Raw genomic sequence first — 23,114 nt, 5'->3', positions numbered from 1 at the left:
AGGAAAAGCAATAGTGGGCCGAGGACAGAACCCTGAAGGACACCGCAAGATGAAGAGTCCTTTGGAGGAAGCATGTTCTCCAGCAGCAATACTGAAAAACTTCTTGCTTAAAGATTCTGTCTGCGATCCTGAGAGCAAATAGACCCGTTGGCATACCCTGCTTTACTTTAATATGATATGTTTTTTCTGGTCTGCTGGTGAAGGAGCCTTAATCACTGTAAGAAGGAGCGAAATCATTCAGTTGAAAGAGGGATGTGTCGTCCAGATGGGATGTAGAACCCGAGCAAACAGCACAGCTGTGCAACACTTTGCTTCAGCTGTTGTTGAAATGGGATTTTATTTTTTTGCACAGATTTATCAATCCTTTTCTTTTCAGCCTTTCTATTGTAGAGATTTTTCTTTTTGAGCTTCTTGTCTCGAAACATATTTACTTACTGAGTTGGGTTATTGAGTTTTTTGTTGGCTTGTGTTGTTTTTTTACTGTCTTCAGCATACTGAAAATACACATTGTAGAGCTTTGATCACATCTTTTCCCTCTTTGAGCTTGATGTCATTCTTTCCTGTGGTGTCTTCTGCTGCAGTATATCTGCCCTGGTTGGATGAGTACTCAGGATACTTGACAGGAGGTGGTGTATTTGAAGGCTCGCGCTTTTGAAGTGACAGAAGTCAATGTCAAAGTGAGCCTCAATGTCAATTACTGCACATGCAAGACACACAGCGGAACTGAAATACCGTCTCACTTGTCCTCCCACATTGACTGAAACAATAAAGAATAAAAACTGAAAATAAATGAATAAATCAGTCAAAATGTGCAATATATATGTACAGAGAATGCAACAGTTATTCCACGATGTCTATATCTGAGTAGGAAGCACATCAGCTCAGAACAGCCACATGTACTGTCCTCAGTGTTTATGCTGGTAGCTCGATCGGCCGCCGTCCTTTCAAGCATAAAAGTCATTCTCTAAATTTCAGCTTGTAATTATACAGTGCGTCAGACAGAGCCATTAACCCTCAGACGGAATTGCTTGTGTCTAGTTTTATGCTGATCGTGTGTGTGCACACTCTCCTGTGTGTTCCATGCCTGGTGTATTGCACAAAGTATATTTTCTATACTGAATCAGGAAGCTGCCAATAGGAAAGTCATCAGTTGCAGCACAGACAGACCGCTGCACTGCAGGGTTTACTCACCACAGGTGTTACATCCTCGTTTCATCACCTTGCTGCCTCAGAGAAACCGAAGGGCGAAAGGATTTAAATGATGGTTAAATGCTGGAAGTTGGAGAAGGAGGCATCGCTGGTGAAAGTGATGATGCTCAGAATGTTGTTAAAATGCACAGTTGTGTAATACTAGAAGAAACATGTCAAACGAGGATGAGAAGATTGAACTCAATTCCCTGTTGTTTTTTGAGGAAAACCATACAACATAGTGTAGTGCAGTACTCAATACAACTGGAGATAAAAGCATGTATCGGCATGAGATGATTCAAAACCTGTTTTTGATACTTCCTGCCTTTAATACTCAGCTTCATGAGTCTGAAATGTTGCCCAGGTTTCCTGTTCAGACAGATTTAGTGGTAATATCTGTGATTTTAACATTAAGTGTTTCTCTCTCTGGACCTGGTTGAGCTGTAATTTTTCAAAACAGTAATTTTTCGATGAGAACAAAAACAACAGGAGTGAGTTATTCACTGGTTTGATCTACCACTGATACAGTGATATAGCATAAATGTGAGACCTGAGACGCCTGAAAGGTTTAATGCTCATTTTCTCCAGGTAAAAACCATCAGGCTGGTGTCAAATTACAGGCTGTACATTAGCATGATCAGATATTATTTTTGAAAGCTTTCAAAAGGATGTAATCCTTCAGGAAGAAGCTGTTTGAACAGAGTAAATCATTTAGGTTTCAAGACCTGAGTCATGGTCATTCATGAGTCCAAAGGTCAGCAGAATACACTGATTTCATATATTTCTTTGTTGTTGTTTTTTTAACTGAAAATCGTTGAAGAAAAGGCGTTGTGTTGGAGGAGCATGCCGACACATAAACCAGGTGCGATGTAGTGAGGACAGATGGACGCCGTCTCCACATGTTGGCCGTGCACTCGGCGGCAGCTCGTTCCTCCGGGACTCTCACGCTCACAGATGAGGAGGCAGCACGTATGAAGCGTGAAGTGATCTCAGCTGCGGTCCTGACTGCAGCAGTCGCTTCCACGGAATGATTAACTGGTTATTTGTTTCGCAAGTGTTCTCAAAATCTGAGGATTTCAGGCGAACGTCCCATTCAGACCAGCAAAAAGCACAAACTACAACACATCTGGAGTGCAAACCATGAAATTAAGAATTTTGTATATTTAGTTTTGCTGTATTTCGGACATATAAATAACATATCAGAGGATCTATTGCTTTTTTGGTAATCTGAATATTTATTTTATCAGAAGCACTCTGGTGAACCTTCCTCGATCTTGCATGTCAGCCTTAATTAGTGGCATAATGGCTGAAAATGTTCCTCCATTAAACCCGGAGTCCAGCAACTCTGCATCCTTTTCATCCACACAGAAGGAGCTTCAGAAAGCAATGATGAATATCATCAAAACAGTTTTATGAGGGATCCCGTGTGGAAAGCCCTTCTCACTGAGCTAACATCAGAGGGCTGCCCGGTGATTATTTCATCCCCGTTATTATAAATTAGTCTAACTTTAATAGTGCAGGCTGAAAAGTAGAGATTGCCGTCCGAAGAGTTGATGGCGATGCGCAATTTGTAAAAGTAGCGGTGATGTTTGTGGATGAAAGCTCCGGCTGTGATGGTTTTCTGTCTGGGAAAATAATCAGGGGAAAAAAGCCAAAGCCACAGCAGTGATGTGGTTTTCTCTGTGTTTTTGTACTTTACTACTTTTTGATGCTTTGATGATCACAGATGGAGGCTTTCTTTGTTTTTATATTAATCAAGGATTTAATGGTCTGCATGCAACAAGCATAAAATCAAACCAGAACTGAAAAACATCCGTCAGTTCAATTTAAATTTAGGTGGGCCAGGAAAATAAAAGCCTGTAATCCTCGGTGCGCTTCGACAGAGAACAACCCAGTTTTTCCACGTGACGAAGCACAGGCGAAAGAGGAAAGGAAAAAATCCTGAAAAAAAGATGAGCAGCAGAGCAGAGCGCGATGTGACCATCTATCTGCCTCTCATCTTTTCTGTTGATTCCTGCTTGATGGATCAGATGATAGAAGTGTTTTTAGCATATAACAATGCAGTACTTTGTTGCTTGTAACACAACTTGAGTAAAATTTAACTATCACTGAACTATTTAGTGTCCTCTTTCTAGTTATCTCATTCGATCTAAATGTGGCACCATTTTAAAACGAAAAAGATCAGAAATCTTTTGGCTATACTGTTGAGATGGCAGTAAGCTGTCGTCGTTGACTCACAGTGAGATTTTGAGATGTTTGTCATTGTTGTAATGTTACGTGATCTGAGCCAAAGACAGCATGTAGATGTTAAATAAAAAGGGCCCAAGAATGGAGCCTTGAGGAACCCCTCAACTGACTTTCACATGCTCAGATTCATTATTACCTATTGACCCAGAATAATATCTTGCAAATAAGATTAATGCAGTGCCAGAACTTCACAACCATTTTTCAGGTCTGTCAAATGCAGCACTAAGATCATGTATCACTAAAACTGAAGCTCTTGATGCGTCACTGCAACAAATAATCGTTCAAACAGAAACTTTTTCTTTCTGTGCACTTAGTACATCGAGACTGTACACTGAAATGCCTCTGGTCATCAATACACATAGATCTGTCTTTACCAACTTCACATAGGAGCCAAGTCTAGGAGGATGTTATGAGAGTCAAAGAAAAGTTGGCAATGTTACAGGTGGGGAAGTGTGAAGAAGGCAAACTCCTCACAGAAAGGCTCCAGCAGAGTATTAAACCCAAGCTCAAATAACTACTACTTCAACACATTACTCCTTGTTTCAGTGTGACAAATCCTTCTCTGAAAAGTAGCTCAAGTTTCAAACAAAGTGAAGAATGAAGAATCATTTCCTGAGCAGCTGTCACCAACAGCAAAATAAATGGAATCGGTGAGTTTATGAACGCCAATGTCAAGTCAACGCGTACTCACAAAGTAAGTTTGTCACACTGAAAAGTTTTGGAAAATAAAATCGTAAGGAAGTGAGACTTTCAACAACTTGGAGTTATGGGAAGTGGAAATGTGGAAAGCCTGGCTGAATAATGAATGAAGCACCTTAACTGATGGGCGGTAAAAACTCATGGCAGCGGCCATCTCCTCCATCAAAGCCTCAGGTCAATAAATGAGACATTAAATATGACTTTTATGCACTGTATAAATAGTTTTCAATGCAACAATAAATCCTCTCAAAGTTGGAAGAAAGATGCAGCGTCATAAACGTGAAGAGGAAAAAAACCGCTGGGAGGATTTGGGATTTTTCTAGTAAAGACTAAGAAATCAAGTAGAAAATCTTTTATTACAGTTTTCACAGATGTAAAATCATTGTAAATCAACAGTTATTTATATATTAATCACTTTAAATTAGGAACAGCCGACCCGTACCTCAAAGCGACAGCTCCTACGCAGCAGTGCTGCTGCAGCCGATTCAGACCGGGTTTGACGCGCCTTCCACATCGTGCATTAGCTAATGAGCCTGAGCTGCTGACCACAGCTGCAGGACACATCTTTTAAACTGCACGCCGACTCAGACGCTCAGCAGGAATAAAATACGTTTCTGCACGTCCTGGATTTATTAAACCAGTCCACTTCATGACACCGCCCCCCCAACAAAAAAAGAAAAAAGAAAAGAAAGAAGGCATTTGATAAAGCTAGGCACCTATTCTGAGAATGTGAGGGGTCTAATCAAAGGAAAAGCTGGAATTGAGATTAGAAAATGTATCGTCAGTCAGTAAAAATATCTAAAATTCACTCATGTCCCCCCTAGAAATCAAACCCCATTGATTGAAAACCCAGGACTGTGTAAAAACAATGACTTTAACATGACATTTGGCAGTTGCCAGAAAAACTGGTAGTTTCAGATACTGAATCGTACAAAACACATGAGATGAGAGGTTCCTCCAGCAGACATGCTGCAATGCACTTGGATGGATTTCAAACTGATCATGACGTTGCTTCACAGACACCGAACCTCCCTCCACCTGTGTAAATCCAAATTTGTAAAAGTCCCTTCACATTAAAAAAAAAATCTTTCTCTGCTTCCTTTTTGAAACAGGTTTAAGTTCTGTTTAAACACCGCAAAGAGATCAAAATGCTCAGAATAGAGGGAAATCCGTGTTGAGCAGCTCCGTAAATGAGCCGGCTGGATGTCACAGTGAACCTTCAAGGCACAGACAAGATAAACAATAGTCTGTTCTCAGCAGGACAATCGTGGACATCTAATACACTGGAACAGTGTCAAACAGCAGTCCTTAAACATGAATCTAATCGATCAAATTGCCAATTTGATCACCGCACTGCATGTAGCACCAGCGAATATGGAGTACAAAAAACCCTCAAATAAGAAAGATCACATTATTCAAATGCTGAGAATCGGCTGTGGCAGGCAAGGAGAACTTGTAAACCTCAGTAATGCTTGCTGACTCTCATACAATTAGTGAACCAAATCTTTTAAGCCTTGCTTAAGTTAGAAAACACAAGTTTAAGAGAAACATTCATCACCAGCTGTGAAACGCCTTCAAAGGAATCAAAAAAAGTCTCAGTTTCCAAGAGCTGAAGCGTCATACTTCCTTCAGAGCGTCGGTTGTGGCTCGACGTCGCCCCCGGGAGTGTGTGAGGATAATTCCTGGACCTCGGCGTGTCTTTGCTCGGTGGCACAGTGGGCTCTGCTGGGCTCCGCCGGAAAAGGCAGCGGCGGCCGCGCCGTCGCTACCTGGACGCGTCCGGGACGAGTCTCTTAAACCAGCTGCTCACGGCCACGTCGACTCTCAGGACCAGCGTGACCCCGATCAGCAGGAAGACGCTGCTCACCAGGAATCCAGAGGCCTCGAACATTAGCCTGCAGGAACAGACAGTGTAGTCATTTCAAAGCATTAAACAAAATAAGAGATTTAAGCTTGATGTAACCGCAGCGCTCCGTTAACTTTGTTCCGAGTTACCAGGAGCTTTCATCTACCTGACCTTTCCATGGACCGATGTCAAAAAACTAGCTGTTTTCTCTTTTGTTTCAGCAGAGAGACTGGATTAAAATATATCTATCTACTCTTGAAAATTCACAACAACAAAATAAAATCAGCTTCTACAAAGAGACCAAAGGCGATGATTGTTTTCATCATGTGTCCTTTTTTTTAATGTGCACTTGTAGAAACAATGATAAACTATTCAAAATAAGCTTCAAGGCTCAATGTCGCTTACTCCAAATACTTACAGTATGTTTTTAAAATTCTTTATAAATATACTGGAAATTTTAAATGAAGCATATTTTCTAATAAATTGAACAATAAAACATTCTTTCGCAATCAGAATTTATCACAATCTGGTTATAGCATGATGAAGATTACTTTCCTCATCACTCATCAAAACACAGATTCATTGAGGGTTTTTTTTTTAAGTCTGGGCTAAAACAAATTCAGAGATTCGCTTCTGAACACATTATGCATGTTAAAAAAGTAGCTACTGAAACACGTAAAAAAACAAGACTGACAACTGTGGGATGCTCTGTTTAGAAGGGAGAACCTTAAACAATTTTTACGAATCTTTCAAATTTGGCAGTGTGATTATTAGCAGGTTTACTAGCATAAAAACTGAACATGTGTAGAAACCCAGACATGCCGTCCGGCCGTCCAGACGTAAATGTGGTGAGCGTCGGCTCCACCGTGTCCACACACTCCAAAGCCTTTACTGTCAGTGAGTTTGAGCGAGCTGGAAAATCCATCCGGGCACTTACTTGGGTGCGAAAACCTTCCACACCATTAGGTGTCTCCTGAGAATAGCAGCTGCACAGACTGAAGCGAAGACCTGCGAAGAGAGCCGAGAACCTGAGTGGTGTGATGTGATACTGATCCACGCTCAGAAAAAAAATGGAATTAAACATAGAAACGGAGGAAACGATCCGATCCCGGCCGGATTCCTCAGCTGTGATGGATGTTTTTAAACGGGTGGATGCACCGACCTGCGCTCCGTTAATAAAGAGGTAGCGTGTTGACAGTTGGAGGAGGGCGGCGCTGAACTGCTGGGGGTTTTCTCTCAGCCTCATCTCCATGACGGCGTCCTCGCCTTCCTCCCCGCAGGCCCGCCCTGCTCGGCCCCCACGCACCTCTCGCACCAGGGGCCAGAAGAGCAGCAGCGGACACCCCACTGAAGGGAAGGAGACAGAAATACACGTCAGCAAGCTGCATGGGTAATTCCACAAAAAAAGTGTTTTTAGCAGCATTTTTCTTCTTTGGTGAAAAGATAAATAATAACCTGCAAACAGAATGTGCGAGGCGAATGTGTTGAGGGTAACGAGCGAGGCGGGCAGTATGGTGCCTGTGTGTCCATCTGGGAATCCCACGAACGCGGCGCTCCACTGGATGGAGGGGAAGGTGGGGAGGTGACCCGTGGCGTGGAAGAACTGGGCGGCGGCCAGCGACCACAGCACCACGGGCGTCCAGGGCACGGCGAACCCACCTGACCACGAGCAGAAAGGAAAGGCGTGTGTGATTGGAAGCTGCGGATTGCAGGAGAGACGGTGCCACTGCCAGCGTCTTACCGGAGTACGCCCCCTGCAGGCCGCCGAGCGCTGTGGAGGAGGCGTGGATGTGCAGCAGGGATCCCATTTCCAGCAGCAGCAGGAGGAACGACAGGGCCATGCCCTCCGGGTGCAGCAGCAGCAGGCCGAGTCCCAGCAGGCCGCAGAACAGCAGCGTGGGGGCGGAGTAGACCGTCCCGAGGCCGTACGCCTCCACGGCGGGCCGGTTGTCCGCCTCGCCGCCCCCGCCGGGCTCGCCGCCGCCGCCGGCGTCGTCGTCCAGGCAGCGGCGCATGCGCTGGTAGATCTGGGGGATGAGGTGATGCAGTTCGGCCTGGGGGCTGATGCCCGTGCTCGCCCGGTAGCGGGGAGGCGGCAGAGTCAAGCTCCTGGCGGAAGCGGCGGCCCGGGCCTTGACGAAGACGGTGAGGGGGTCGAGCCAGATCAGGGCCAGCCCCAGCGCCAGGAGGCAGAACGCCGCCCGGGGCAGGGCCACGTGCGCCAGGCCGATCAGCTCCGACAGGTTCCGGAAGCTGTCGTCCGGCGTGGCGCTCACCGCCCAGTGGAGGCCCAGGCACACCGACAGCAGCGGCAGGATCCAGCGCGCCGCGAACACCGTCCCGCCCGACGAGTTGAGGTTCCCGTAGTGGCAGAGGCAGCGGCGCAGAAGGAAGGCCCACATCCCGAGGGAGGCGACCGACAGCACGTAGTGGAGGTTCTTCAGCTGGCTGCTCTGCAGGCGGGACAGAGGGGAGAGGAACGGCGACGGCTGGCAGGAGCCCTGCTCCTCGCGACAGGCGTGGAAGGACAGCGAGAGGTAGAGGCTGCCGACCAGGAGGCCCAGGCACGCCAGCAGGGTGTGGCCTTCCTTCCTCACGGTGGCGGCGGGGACGGCGGGGGCCGGCAGCAGCCCCGCCGACTTCAGGGGGTCGTGGCTCGGCGGCAGGAGGAGCCCGTCCCAGTTGAGGCGGACGGGGACGTAAATGGCCAGAGAGAAGAGAAGGAAGGTCACCACGCGGCCTTCGCCGATCACGTAGCAGTCCGACAGCAGGGCGGCGCAGCGGAGGAGCCACACCAGGAGCGGCGCCGCCAGGAGCTGACGCGGGGTCAGCCAGCCGGCGGCCTTCGGCGCTTTGCCTCCGTTCTTTGACGCGGTCGGGGTGTTCAGTCGACGAGCTCTCCAGAGGAAGAGGAGCTCGGAGCCTAACGCGCCGGCCGCCAGGCACCACGCCGCCTCCACGGAGCCGCGCGCCAGCAGCTGGGCGGCGGCCGCCGCGGCAGCCGACATCAGCGCCACGAGGACGGGGGCCTTCGGCCCGACGCCGCCCTCCCTGATCAGTGCCTGGGACAGTTCGGACAGAACGAAGCACATCAGGCAGGCCAAGGCCAGGATGGCCAACCCCGCCGCCATCTTTACGTGGTTGAACCGAGCCCAGGTGGCGCGGCAGGTGTCCCTGACCGAGGTGAGGTAGAGCTGCAGGGACGAGTTGAGCTTGGCGGACGGCGAGCGGCCGTCTCTGACCGCGGCGAGGTACTCGGAGGAGAGGCGGGAGAAGTGGGCCCTCAGCTGACGGAGGCTCTCTGGGGGAATGTCTCTGGCCATGCTGGAGTAGGTGTCCAGGAACCGGTTCACCTTCATCGACGGGACAAAATAACACAATTACTGACACTGAAGCAAGAAACCTTTTCTGTAAGGACATTTTAAAGAATTTAAAAACCCTCTGGTAGACAGTTCTGAACTGAGCCTACCTGCTTTGCATTGATCCACAGCGCCTCCAGCTGGCTGATGCCTCCAGCTGCACCTTTCTGCCCGTGAGGAGGGAACAGAGGCAGGAGAACTTGGCCCACGCTGCTGTACGGGATGGGAATCCCCAACAGCAGAGCCAGGGTGGGAACCAGGTCAGTCTGGGGCACGACGTCCGGCTCCGTCTGGAAATGTGACAACAATAAAATATGAAGATTTTCTCACCAATTTTTTCAAAATTCGTCACACAGCGACCCTGAAGTTTTTTTTTTTTTATCTCACATTTTGCATATTTCTCTCCTGTACAGCTCATAACTCCTCCCAGTGTATTACATAACACTCAGATTACACTGTCATTACAGAAATAAACCCTTTTTTCACATTTTTCATCTCCTGAAAGAGGCGGAGACCACCTGCCAGCATCCGTTTAATGGTTCGGGGAAGTGCACAGCCAGCCATGAACAGAAACACACACACACACGCACCAGCGGCTTGATGCTTCACACCTCTAATACATTAAACACGGTGGTGATTTCAGGAGGGCCATGGTGTCGATGTGCATTTGCTGATGAGATATGATTAACACTCAAACAGATGAAGTGAAGTATTTACAGAATTGTTCTTGGTTTTTTTTTTCAGTTCAACTCATTTAGGAATGGCGCTGATGTTGTGGGTCAACGATACACCCTGTACTCAAGAAACTGAGGAAATCAGATGTTTCTGTCGACTCTCTGATGGTGAAGAATTTAAAGAGCCAACTGTGTTCAACAGTGGAAAGCTACATCAGTAAATATAGCATGGTACAGAATATATCAGAAATTCTGTGTGAATTTGTGTTAGTTTAACACTTCAGTCTTCAACTTACTTACTCACCCTAAATTAATTGACTCAATGTCACGTGTTGCTTCCTATCTTTTAAACTCTTCCCAGAATATTATAAATCCAAGTAATAGTAACAGACTGAGAAGTGAAGCACACTGCAGAGACATGTGTTGTTCACCTCGTGGTATATCTGGATATATACTCAGCGGCACGACAGACCTGCGACGGTGATCCAGGGAAAATTGGGGAAGGACTGTAGAGGAAGATGGCAGCATCAGTCTCTTTTTGACTTTCTCCACCATGATCTCCAGTGTCGGTCATCCCGTGATCTCCCATCACCACCAGGAGGGTGTCGTTTTCCAGCCGGTCAATCACAGAGCTAGCGAGAGAGAAAAATACAAAAGAGGGATTACAGATAACAAAAACAGTACAAATGGATACGGTTTGTCAGTCAGTTTCTGGTTTGATCTCTGTCTGGGTCGACCTCTTATTATCTCGTGAAGCGTGGGAGGAGCAGCTGCGCTCCAGTCTGACCTGATGACTCCGTTCATTTGGGTGAGCTTGTCGGCCATGGCCGGGTGGTCGGGGCCAAACCTGTGACCGCAGTGATCAACGCCAAGGAAATGAGCAACCAGAACATCCCAGTCCTTCCCAACCACTGGAAAAACCAAGAGCAAGACACTCGAGTTGACACGGCTTCCTACTGCTGTGAGATAATATTCACTGAAACTGTAAACTCCATGCATACTGGTTGAGTAGAGGTGCTGCAGGATCCCGTTATCCACAGTGTGCAGATCCTTGACGTTGAAAGAGGGGAAAGGTAAGGAGCGGTAGAACTTCTTTGGAAAAAGATTCTCCCAGGTGTCGTCACCCATGAAAACCACACGCTTGCCTGAGAGAGAATATATCGTAAATAAATCTCACTTCACTTACATTATGGCCAAATGCAGAGTTCCCCCTGGACAGTTCATCCATTGTCAAGTCACTAATTAACCTGAAATGCATGTTTTTCTACTGTGGGGAGAAAAACCACAGCGCTCAGACAAAGCACATGCACTAGTTTTACACTTTTATTGCTTCAATAAAATATAATCCTGTTTTGTTCTTCAAAAACGCATTGACAGATATCTTTAATGAAGAAGTACAACTGATTTCTTCTTGGGAAAAAAATCCATTAAAGGTTAAAAATAATACACTTCTGGAAAAGTGTTGCGTTCTCCACTTGACACTTGTACAGTGTCCTTCAGAGAGTTGAAAGCTCTCTCAATAAAATATATTATCAAATCATATATGTGTATAAATACAGGAATAGATTATAAGACCTGGAGTTTAGAGAAACAAGACAAGTGCTGGTGGGATTTGAAAAAAAAGACAAAAACTACTTTTGCATACAACACTTTAATCACATTGTGGTGGTAACAGCAACATGATGTTCCACTGTGGCTCATAGCTATATTAAAATATTCATACATTATTCTATGGAAGTGCTTTAAATTGAATCTCATCTTTCTCCATCCATAAAAAAATTTAAATGTTGCATCTGTCAGAAGACTTGAAATGTCAACAATTCTGTTTATGGGCTGAATCGTAAAGCTGAAAGTAGCGTTTGAGTTTTTATCTCTGTGCATCAGTTTGACACAGTGATGCTCAAATCATGATATAAAAAAAAGACTGATAATGAAATTAACTCTTAAAATAGAACATGAATTAGGAAAAAAATTCACAATATGTGGTCTGGATTTTGTCATAGTTGGAGAAGACCTGTCGATAAACACCAAGCATGGGCGCCTTCCTAAGTGGAGTTTGCATATTCTCTCTGTGCATGTGGATTTTAACTGATTTGCTAACTGCAACCCAAATCAACCAAACCCAATCAGTGTGTTAGCATGCGCGTGCATGTGTGCTATTGTGTTATAACTGTTTAATAACTCACCCACTTGCCCCAGCTGGTGGATGAGATTGTCCTCAAGAATTGCACTGGACGCAAAGTTATTACCCACATCCACGAAGGTGGGCAGGGAGCCGGTGGTGAAGCCCTTGATCCTCTGCATGGTGGTGGTGGGGGGGTCCGCGCGGAACGGGTACAGGCGGCTCTGGAGCGGTCTGGACGTCACGGTCTCCCCCAGCACCGGCAGCTTGTTCTCGTAGGGCCGCGGGGCCGTGTTGCCGGGGTCGAACCGGGCGAAGTCGATCTTCAGGGCGTCGACGATGAGGAGGACGAGCCTGCTGAAGCGCGGCGGGGAGCGGCAGAAGTCCCCCGGCTCTTCTCCGGGCTCCAGCACGTCCCCGCAGCTGCTGGTCCGGTTCACCTCCAGCCGCACGAGCAGGAAGCCGCCCACGAACAGGTAGATGCCCACGAAGTACACCGCGCACACCCACAGGAGCAGGGCGAGCACCGGGAGCCGCTTCATCCTGCGAGCACAGGCGACACGCTCAAAAGAAAAAAAAAAAAAAAAAAAGAAAGAAAGAAGCACTACATGGGAAGTTTGCGCACAGGTGCGTAAAGCCGAGATACAACGGAGGGGTGTCGGTAAGTTGAGTTAGCAGCGGCTAGCCTCCCTCGCCTTACCTCGCCTCCTGTCACTGACCTTGTGGCGGCGGGACTTTCGTCCTCTTCTCGGCCGGAGGGCGGGCGTCAGCGTGCGGGCCCACAACACGGCCGTGCGGGTGTCTCAGGTGAGCGGAGAGTCGGGCGACACGCTCACCTTCATCAGGACTCCCGTCCAGCGTGAGCAGACGGCTGGGGACGGAGCGGAACCTTTAGCAGGCTGGAAACCCGGCGGAACCGCGCAACGGAGGATTTTCTTTGTAACACACTGAGTGGAGCGGCCAATGAGCGTCTTTGCCCCGAATTTTATCTTGTAGGCAACCGAAAACTGCCTTTCATCTCTTATATTTGGAGTTGTCTTTCGTTGATGCAAAACAAGTTTAAACACTCTGACACCGGTTTCATACAAATATAAAGCCGAATTGTGTATGTTAGAGCTATAACATAACTTTTAGGATGCCTGTAAGATAAATTAGAGGGATTTAATTACTATAAGCTGCTATATTTCCCTCCTCCCTTGATTTTGACTGATTGAGAATATTTCAGAATTGTACATATTAATGAATTTAATATTTTCAAAAATTACACTACAACTTGACAATTTTTTTTTTCTTTTCACAAACTTAACATTTCTTGGTGTTTTTATTTAAAACATGCTTGAATGTGCTAATTTTCCCTGTGGTTATATCCAACCACTTTATTTGTGTGTGAACATTTCCTATTTTTTCACTACTTTTAAGAATTGTGCATAGCAGGGCATTTACCTGTCTTGGACCATTTTCTTTTACTTTACCGCTGGTGTCCTCAGACAACAGAGAAAGAATTTAATCCTAAAGGGGAAACATGTCTTTCTGATCGACATATGACAGTTAACTTTGAAAGACATCCCATCTGCCAGCTAAGGGTCCAAAGTGGGTCCAAATTTATAAGAAAACAAAGTGAAGTATTCATATGTTCCCCGTTTTTTTTTTCTTGTAATAAAGTAACATCTTTATACATTGCAAAAAATACTTTGCAGGCATAAACCTGATTAACGTTTTTAATTGTGTCCTTTAATTCAACTTCATGTTTGTATGTCGTCATCCATGAACATAAATGGCAATTAAAAAAAATTCTTTTAAAATAATAAGTTTCCTTTCATGAAGCATCTTTTTATTTTTGTACTTCACAAGTCACTTATGTGCATTCATTTACTAATTGTCAAACGACACAGGCTGTGACAAGAAATCCAGATGAAATGACAAACATCATCACCTTTACTGCGTCATTCAATTTAATAAATACAGCCCATAAGACATCAGAGGTGGATACAAACGTGAAGTTGGAGAACTAAAAGCAAATTCAATCCAGTAACTGAGGGTGAATAATCTGGAATCTTTCTGAATGATACCCACTCCCAAAAAGCAAAACTCAGCTGACTGTAAATTAACTACACTCCCCAGTAGCCGGTCTCAGCGATGCTAAAGGTGGCTGATTTCTGTAAATCAGCTACATCAAATAAAACGCATGACCTGAGGTAAGAATGGGTTATCAATATTATCACAGATCCTGAATGCAGCTATTTGGGCCAGCCCGAGAAGACAGTTCACAACAGGTGAACACGTGAAACAGAACTGGATGGTAAACTCAAGGTAAAGTGGGTGACAGGTAATAACAGAAATTGCTTGACAGGAATGAATTTAATCACAAAACTTGGGGCTTATTTTTGCATCTACCTCAGCCTGCCGGAGTAACTCGTGTGGCTACTGGCTGATCTTACTTTCCAAATCAGACAAGGATTGAACCAAAACAACAGACAGCAAAGATGACAAATCCGCTTGGAAAACTTAGTTTAACGACGGGGCTCCATCCAGAACTGGGAAGAGTTTATATGATTTGGTGTTTTTTTCCTCCTGATGGATCAGTAGGAGCTCACACAGTGGTAACTCTGAGCCCCAGCAACTCAAACAAATCCTTCTGGTTGAGAGTCTGTTAGTGATTCCTCTGCTCCTCGGGCTCGGTTCGGACCTCCTCACTGCTCGGCTGCGGCTCCTCTGGAGGTGCTTTTGGACTCGCCTTTGCCAATGTACTGTAAATGGTCATAGCCTGAATGGCAGGAAGAAAAAAATTAAAAGAAAGGTAAGAGGGAATGGAAGTTATATGACTATCTCATATCTTAAGTAACTTTGTTTTGTTTTTGAACTTAATAAGTAACTTCTTCCACATCAATGCATCCTGACCTGTGAGACCATTCCACTGATGTCCCCGGTATTGGAGGGAAGCAGGATGGTGTTGGACTCCTTGGCGAGGTTGGAAAACGCAGATACGTACTGCTCGGCCACAGTCAGGGAAGCGGCAGCATTTCCATTCTGACGGCAAAACAAAAACGCAGCTGATCAGCAGATGTTTTGACTAATGTGAGCCTGATTGTACGCTCTGTGATGAGAAACACTCACTTGCTGAGTCAGAGCGTCTGACAGGAGGGTGATGGCTTTGGCCTTCGCCTCCGCTTTGACTAAAACTGCTTGGGCTTCACCTGAAGGGAGAACAGTAATCCATTGTCCTCACTGAACAGAGGCTGTTTAAATAATACTCTTATTGGAGATTTGCACCCACCAGCTGCTTTATTGATCTGCTCTGCTTTCTGTCCCTCTGAAGCCAGGATCTGGGCTTGTTTACGACCTTCGGCAACATTAATGGCTGCTTCCCTTGTTCCTTCGGACTCCAGCACCGTGGCTCTCTTTTTCCGCTCGGCCTCCACCTGGGCAACGTGAACAAAGCACGAGTGTTAAAACATTTTGGATCGCCGATACGTCCCCGGGAGAGATCAAACAAAATTAAAAAGTTCTTGAGTTCGTCTCACCTGCATCTGCATGGATTCCTTTACGCGAGGCGGCACGTGGATGTCTTTGATTTCGTAGCGGAGGCAGCGGATCCCCCACTCGTCTGATGCCTGGTTGATGGAGTGGACGATGTTGGAGTTGAGGGATTCCCTTTCCTTTTGAACAAATAGAAAACATCACTGAAACATTTTATTTTCAGAAGAAAAAGAAAGTCAGCTACGATCGCAGTGTGCCGTTTACCCGGAAGACTTTGTCCAGTGTCAGTTTTCCCAGTTCCGACCGCATGGTGGTCTGCGCCAGCTGTGTGACTGCGTATTCTGGCTCCTCGACGCCGTAGCTGGCCTGGCAACACGCACAGAAGGAACGGTGGAGGCTTCACAGAAGCTCATTTTACATCACTTTCTAAATGTTGCCATCATACCTTAAAAGGGTCGAGAATTCTCAAGTACAGCACTCCATCGATCTGTAGCGTTACATTATCTGTAAATCAAAAAAAGAGAAAACAGCCGTCACAGTTCATGCTTGAAAGTCTCCAAACTCAAACTGGCTGCCCACGTGGCAAGAAAATGACAATAATCCCAAAATGATGTGTGGCTCACCGAGAGACACTGCTGATTGCTCGGGAACATCGATCACTATTTCTTTGAGACTCTGCACATAGCGGATTCTGTCTAGAAGCGGGATGAGGAAGTTTAAACCCTGGAAAAAGCAAAAAACAGTAATTATTATAGTTAAACTGAAAAGACACTATTTGTTGAGTTTTTTTAGATTTTAAAGGGAAACGTGGCTTTACCGGTTCTAAGATGCGGTGGAAGCGGCCCATCCTCTCGACCACCCAGGCTTCCTGCTGAGGGACAAACAGGACCACCGTGTTCATGGGCAGGCTGGACGCCCATCGCTGCTGCGCCGGCGTCACCCACAGCCTCGGCGCGGTCCGCTGGGTCTGCTACAAACAATTTGAACAGGAGAAAAGAAAAGCACAAACCTGAATTAATAAGTAGTTCACAAGTTGTAAAATGTCATCTTGCTGCAGGTTTGTTTTTTTTCTTGTATTTTTCAGGGGGACACATGTTGTTTACTCAGGAAATAAATGGCATCCTTTAGTAACCAGTGATGACCCGATTCACTGGAAGAGGAGATGTGTCAGTTGCTCTTGTTTATATCCTGAAAATCATTAATGCCCTACATTAGAACAACAAATCCGAGTCAGGCCAGGGGGGAGGGGGGAGAGATGCCTCCAACCCGCCCCTCCCAGCAGCTGAGGTAACACACATCAGCCCAATTTACACCTACTACAGTGCTTATGTCAGCACATCCACAAAAATCTATCCAGATTTTCTGCACATGTATGTCACAAGCTTTCAATTTTGTAGTTAGTTTTCTCACAAGAATTGTTTCCTGTCATCTGTATTATTTCTCTCCATTTTCTCAAATGTGTTCCACTATTTCTGATAACAAACTATGTCAAAATAGTGAATCATCTCCCTTCAATTTTTACCTTTGCAACATATATTTCGAACGACATTTTTGCCATAAAAAGCAGGTATTTCATCTTTCTAACTGAAAATTCTAATGGCTGACATTAATAATCAGAATTTTTCATCCTTAAAATTTGAATTTTTCTTCTAAAAATCCATATCAGTCAGGCCCTACTTCATCTATTTGTCGCCATCTTTAGAATCTTGCTTTAAAACAACCTTTATCCCATTAATTACAGCACAACACTCAGCTTTGTCAGTATGATAATGTTCTTTATTCAGGCCCAACACTGTTTAAGAACAATCTAAATGAAATGTGACATTTTTGATGATATATATTGTATTAGCATCACCACTGTTGCAGGTTAAAACATGAAACAGAAGATCTATTGGCACTCTTAATTTATACTTAACAGCAAAAAAGGGGCAACAATCAAGAGTACAAATGGCGGACAGATTAATGAAGACTAGACCAGCATAACCAGCTCGTGAGTGGTGCACTCTTGATGCAGCACTTGAAGCAACTTCCACTCTGTGATTTTCCTGTTGAAACATGGAAGGCGATTTGTAAAAAGCAAAGCTGTTTGGCGAAGATCTGCATCTTATGCAGAAAATGAAGACAGCAATTCAGTCACCAGAGTTGCACGATGACATCTTGGTCGATCTGCACAGAGAAAATAAAATAATAGACAATGAGTTAATTTTTTTTTCCATGTACACATGCAGACATTTTGAAGTTATTTTTCTGTTATTTTTTTTTTTCTAACAGAAGTTGTATAAAGCACTGTACATATTGAATACAGTGGACAGCATAAACCTAACAGTTTGTAGAGACAGTGCAGGGACAGAAGCAGAGTGATAAACTGCAAAGGACACGGACAGCAGCACAACGCAAACTACTCTGATGAGGTTCTGAGGTCTTGTGGCTGCTGTGACATTAGCACAGCTGTCAGACAGCGGATGCTGCAGACGGTGTGGACCCGGTTAAAAGAACCACTACCTGGTTTAAGGAACCACTACCTGGTTTGAAGGACCACTACGCTGCTGCAGCCGAGCCAAAAGAGCTTTACGCTGCATTATCACATTCACCCGTTCACACACACATTCCCACACCAGTGGAGGTGTCTGCAATGCAAGGCGCTCAATGCATTCACTGGGAGCAGTGTGAGCAGTTCAGTGTGTCTTGCTCAAGGGCACTTAAGTACATGGGCATCATGCAGTCAGCATCTTTCATACCTGCAGCTATTCCCTATTTTACAAACGCCAAGCACACCAAACAATGATCAGTTTCACTCACCTTCTGCTCTTCCATGGAGGATACTGCTTCCTCCTGGACTCCTCGACCAGGGGAAAAGCTCTGTATCGTCAGTCTGCAGGTGGCTGCTCACCTGCACCTCACTAACCCACCTAATATGTCCCCTACAGGCACCCATACTTCTGAAGTTAAAGTCAGAATTCTGAGGAAAAAGTACAAATTCTGAGGAAAAGGTCTGAGTGAAAAGAGTGAATTCTGGGGAAGATAGAAATCTCAATTCTGCGATTAAAGTCAGAATTGAAGATTTTTTTTTTTTCCCCAGTAGCCCTAAATTCTTCCTTAAAAAAAGACATGGTTTGAGTCGGGCATGAAAATTTAACATGTAAAAAAAATACACAATGATCTCTGCTTTCACATGTCAACTATTGGGCGTACAGAATGTGAGTCCAGCATATATGTATAGTTTGTATTAATGGACGAAATATAAATAATCCGGGAGGTGTTTTAAAGCGTAATTTACTCAAATGCTAACTAGAATAAAACGTTTTTTTGGTGGATTTTTCAAACACACATGCACGCCGAGTAACACTCAGCTTAACAGGCTGTTAAATTCAAGCCGCTGTTGATAACGTCGGGTTTTAAAATACCTGCAGAATGAGTCCGCCGGTCCGACACAGCGAGCGCAGCATCTTGTTCCACGGCTACGTTACTGTCGGCAGAAATGTGAGCTTCAAGAGAAATTTGGTCCAAACTCTGCGCTCATGTGAGTGACCCTTTACCAGCAGGAAATGTTACATCACGGTGCAACACCGGTAAAGTCCTCCACCACTATGGGAAACAAGAACCGGGACACTTCAGTTCCGCTCTCCCTTTAATTATTTTTCTTTCTTTCCTTCCTACTTTCTTTCTTTCAAATGCATTTGTCATTGGAATACTGAAACCTAAACAAATGGCTTCACACAAGGCAAGTACCATTTCTTTACAGGGATATTCATTGAAACGACAAGATTAATTTTAAATAATTAAAAACAACATAAAATGAGAAGAAATAAAGTCAAAGTTTTACTAATGCAAAAATAAAAAAATAAAAAAAGTAAAATTCCTGAGCAAATAATAATGTTGGATATTTAAAAGGATATTTAAAAGAAGTGAGTGTGTCAGTCCCCAGGTGTTAGTTCCACAAATGAAGAGCATAGAAACTAAAAGTTGTTTCACGTTGTTTGCTTAAATCAAGGAAAGAAAGAAAAAATGAGACCATATTCATTACTTCAGGTCATTTGATGAGTCTCTTAAAACTTGCAAGATGATTTGATACAAAGAAATACATGAATGTAAATGAATATAAAATGAAATGAGATAAAATACTAACATCATCTCAATGATAATAAAACAATGTGTCCTTTCTTTGCATGCTAACACCTCCGTTCTTGTACGTCTTCAAAATAAATCACAATTCAATTATTATATATTTAATTATATATATTTATTAAAGGTATAGAACATTAACTTTCATTAGTGGAGTGCTTTACTGTTTGTTGTTTGTGTTGTAACAGTTGTTGAGAAATCTGATTTTATTGAAGCATATGTGTATATATATATATATATATATATATATATATATATATATATATATATATATATATATATATATACACACACACATATACATACTGTAATGTTTAACTAACCTCACAAGGTGGCGCTCTTTGATTTCCGATTGTTCTCTGACTCAAAACTGTATTTTAAGCTGCTGTGCATGGAATTGAGTATTGTTTGACGAATAAAAATCTTGATTGCGAGAATGCCAAAAAGTGGCATTTGTAGAGACAGCCCTGATCCGTTCAAAAAAAATGTTAAATGTCGAATATAGTCTGTTTAGCAGTGCTTCAGTCCATGTAACTGAAAAAAGATAATACATTGTTATTGAAAGAGAAACAAAGAATTACAATTTTGATTTACATTTTTCACATTTGATACTACTTCACAGTAAGCGCCTTCCATTTTACAACAGTGACTTTTAATGTTTATTTAAGAAGAAAAATAACTTATTTGTATTGTAAAATGTATTTTTTAATTTTAATCACTCAAGGTTTAGATTCCTAATTGCCTTGTTTTAATGCATTTCATCATTCTTTGCATTGGCGAGAACCCTGCCTGCAGCATTCTGGGTGAGCGGCAGAAGTCATTTCAATATTTTTTTTTTTTTTTTTTTTTGTGAGACTTACCTCTAAAATAATCAAGCCTGCAGAAAAGAAATACAGGAACTGTGTCTCTGAATCTAGTTTGGTTTGAAATAATATAATTATTGCAATATTTTTCAACCTGATTTTGTTATTTGTGATTGATGGATTTCAGGTCTGAGTTTATAATTATACCCATATTTATGTGTTTATTTACCTTGTTTTTTCTGGATTAAGTTATAAAAAGTTCTTTGAATTACTCCAAGCACCTTAATATGGAATTCAAAACATATAGATTCATGATGTTACTCACAAAAGTTGAGAAACACCAGCTTGTTACATTAAAAAGTTGTGGATGTGAAGTGTTTATATAGGTCACCTGCGTCCTCGTTCACCTTCTTCCTGTCAGCTCATTGGTCAGACGCCTCCAACAGGCCCCGCCCATTAGTCCGTCCCTGCTCTCGGATTGGCCCATCCAGTCGCCTGTAACAGGTGCCCCGGCCCGCCCCGCCCCGCCCCTCCCCTCCTCCGCCTCGCTCCTCCGGGCTGTCCGCCACAGAAAACCTGTGATGAGAGTTTTAATAATGGCGTGGCGATGGCGGGGGGCTACCGCTGTCTGCCCAAGTTCCGCACCAGAGACCCACCTGTGAAGCATCGACGGAGAGTCGGTTCCCCAGTCTTCTTCTTTTCATGGATGTGATGATAATTTCTTTCAATCTCCGCTGAGACTCCGCCGCTCTTCAAACTGTGAGAAACTACTGGCTTGAAGCTGGAACCTTTGTCATGTCGTTACTGTGTGTCAGAGGTACGTTTTGGCTTTATTTGCTCCTTTATTCGCTCTTAAATGACATCTGGTGGAACTTAATTTTTATTTATTGTTCCGTTTGTTGACTGTCAATAAAATCTCAGGGCTGATTTTCCAGCAGGAGGTTTTATTGTTGTTATAACTCACATAAGTGACAAACATATGACCCTGTCATTTTCACTCCTACGTCTGTGTTTTCATCATCATAAAAAATAATCAAGCTCACATTGAGAAGTGTAACTAAAATATAATGTGATTCTTTTGGGTACATCATGCCAGCTGTTATAAACCAACACTGATCTGGTGGTTTATGTTACTCAGAGATTGCACACATGCACATGTGTACACAATATAATCCCTTTCAGACTTTTGAAATCCCATGGAATTAAACCTGTGGGACGCAAGACAGGTTAAAAATGTATATAAACAATCAGCCATCCATCTTCTCATGGCTTTATCCTCCTCAGGGTGCTGGAGCTGATCCCATCTGTCTAGGCAGGGTTCATACCAGACAGGTCTCCAGTCCATCACAGTCTGGTCTCCCAGTAAAACTGATACTAAAATGTGTCTGTCACAAAAAGTGTGTACTTTTCCTTCAACTGTCTTCCTCTCACAGACAACAAAAGTACTTGTAAAGATTGCACCTAAACTGAATATCAAGTAATCATGCCATTTGGTGTGTTTTTTGGACATTTCAAAAGAGGCTAAAAAGAGGCTTGCATTTAAACTATCAGATTAGAAAAAAAAAAAAAAGGTTTGAGCCTCTTGCTGTACCATCTCTTCCAGCTGCAAAGCACATTACGCAATATGAGATTCTGTGACAACAGGGCTGATGCTCGGCAATTTGGATCTGTGCTGCAAAGAGGCAGAAATACACATGAGGAAGAAAAAAATATATAACCTGAAAACTAAAAAAAGAAGCCTCATATGAGGAGTTAATACATGTTTTTTGCCATTCGACCTTGTTGTTTGCTCTGCATTAGACTCGGTGGCTGGTGGACAGTATCAACAGATACACCTGTTGTTCCCATGTCTGACATATTCGACAAAAATTAATAACATTAATTGCAGAAATCAACATTTTAAATGTTCCTGAGAATTTTGAGCCAATGCAAAATTCCCAGCTTCTTTACCATTGTGTTCATTGCTTCTTTGAAAAGTATTTGATATAATGCTAACATCTCCAAGCCATATTAAAATAAACTACACAACAACAACAACAACAGTTTATCCACATCCATTTTCTGTTAAGTTTGACTACTGCATTTTGTTGTACCACATTGTTTTTGCTAATCCAATTTTACATGTTTAATATAACTTCAATCAAATGGTAGCGAGAATCCATTTTGCAGAAAGGGTTACATCCTCGGCTATTTTTGATAGACCCCATTTCGTCCAATTATCAGTGTTTGACTGTCAAATTCTCAAAACAGTCCCCATCAAATAGTCCCTATCATCAGGCCTTTTGTGCACGACTGAATTGTGCTGCCTCTGCCCACCACTTCTTTAGAAATTGATGGAAAAGACATCTCAAGCTGGAGCTCCGTGACTCATCACATGCACATTTAATACTTTAACAATATTCAGGCTCATCTGCTTTGTGATTACATAATTAAGGAACCACCTCCTGTCACAATACGAAGTTTCTTAAGTGCCTCTGGAAATGGATCCAGGTCACTGCTGAGTAATGATCTGCCACAACATCTACCTCTAGTCAGGGTGAAGGCAGGAGTTCTGTCTGTGAAATGGTTCTAAGCTGT

The 23,114-nt window shown here is 43.8% G+C and overlaps 3 protein-coding genes across 6 annotated transcripts in view; 1 reads left to right on the top strand and 2 right to left on the bottom strand.

The window, feature by feature from the left end:
* Nucleotides 1-4,471: 4,471 nt before the first annotated feature.
* On the bottom strand, nt 4,472-13,045 carry pigo (phosphatidylinositol glycan anchor biosynthesis, class O). 2 transcript variants are annotated; one of them, XM_030085364.1, is made up of 11 exons: nt 12,855-13,045; nt 12,200-12,678; nt 11,015-11,158; nt 10,801-10,924; nt 10,486-10,645; nt 9,450-9,629; nt 7,722-9,333; nt 7,436-7,639; nt 7,143-7,327; nt 6,918-6,988; nt 4,472-6,029 (listed from the first exon to the last, which is right to left on the bottom strand). In XM_030085364.1, the coding sequence occupies exons 2-11, from the start codon at nt 12,675-12,677 to the stop codon at nt 5,900-5,902; spliced, it is 3,288 nt and encodes a 1,095-aa protein (XP_029941224.1). In that variant the 5' UTR covers nt 12,678; nt 12,855-13,045; the 3' UTR covers nt 4,472-5,899. The 2 variants fall into 2 exon arrangements, with proteins under 2 accessions (XP_029941224.1, XP_029941225.1); XM_030085365.1 differs by having other exon boundaries at nt 5,894-6,029; nt 12,836-13,045.
* A 903-nt stretch (nt 13,046-13,948) lies between these two features.
* On the bottom strand, nt 13,949-19,165 carry stoml2 (stomatin (EPB72)-like 2). Of its 2 annotated transcripts, none has more exons than XM_030085540.1 (10): nt 19,017-19,165; nt 16,430-16,582; nt 16,236-16,335; nt 16,058-16,116; nt 15,877-15,978; nt 15,657-15,791; nt 15,410-15,554; nt 15,250-15,329; nt 15,034-15,162; nt 13,949-14,899 (listed from the first exon to the last, which is right to left on the bottom strand). In XM_030085540.1, exons 1-10 carry the CDS (start codon nt 19,056-19,058, stop codon nt 14,786-14,788), a joined length of 1,059 nt encoding a protein of 352 aa, XP_029941400.1. In that variant the 5' UTR covers nt 19,059-19,165; the 3' UTR covers nt 13,949-14,785. The 2 variants fall into 2 exon arrangements, with proteins under 2 accessions (XP_029941400.1, XP_029941401.1); XM_030085541.1 differs by having other exon boundaries at nt 16,430-16,579.
* A 1,964-nt stretch (nt 19,166-21,129) lies between these two features.
* unc13bb (unc-13 homolog Bb (C. elegans)) overlaps nt 21,130-23,114 on the top strand; it is a 59,021-nt gene continuing 57,036 nt past the window's right edge. For both annotated transcript variants that reach the window (XM_030084615.1, XM_030084616.1), the window contains exon 1: nt 21,130-21,354. In XM_030084615.1, coding sequence (XP_029940475.1) covers nt 21,333-21,354 — 22 coding nt within the window. In that variant the 5' untranslated portion in view covers nt 21,130-21,332. The remainder of the gene's footprint in view (nt 21,355-23,114) is intronic.

This window comes from Salarias fasciatus, assembly GCF_902148845.1.
Source record: "Salarias fasciatus chromosome 7 unlocalized genomic scaffold, fSalaFa1.1 super_scaffold_4, whole genome shotgun sequence".
In the NCBI taxonomy this organism is placed as follows: domain Eukaryota; kingdom Metazoa; phylum Chordata; class Actinopteri; order Blenniiformes; family Blenniidae; genus Salarias; species Salarias fasciatus.
This window is presented reverse-complemented; position numbering and strand designations above follow the sequence as displayed.

Coding starts and splice junctions, on each gene's coding strand:
- pigo (XM_030085364.1), bottom strand. CDS start 12,677: ATGAAGCGGCTCCCGGTGCTCGCCCTGCTCCTGTGGGTGTGCGCGGTG. Junction 10,925..11,014: donor GCAGCACCTCTACTCAACCA/GTATGCATGGAG, acceptor TGGTTTTTCCAG/TGGTTGGGAAGGACTGGGAT. Junction 9,630..10,485: donor TCCCTGGATCACCGTCGCAG/GTCTGTCGTGCC, acceptor TCACATTTCCAG/ACGGAGCCGGACGTCGTGCC.
- stoml2 (XM_030085540.1), bottom strand. CDS start 19,058: ATGCTGCGCTCGCTGTGTCGGACCGGCGGACTCATTCTGCAG. Junction 16,336..16,429: donor TCCACCGCATCTTAGAACCG/GTAAAGCCACGT, acceptor TGCTTTTTCCAG/GGTTTAAACTTCCTCATCCC. Junction 14,900..15,033: donor TCAGTGGAATGGTCTCACAG/GTCAGGATGCAT, acceptor CCTGCCATTCAG/GCTATGACCATTTACAGTAC.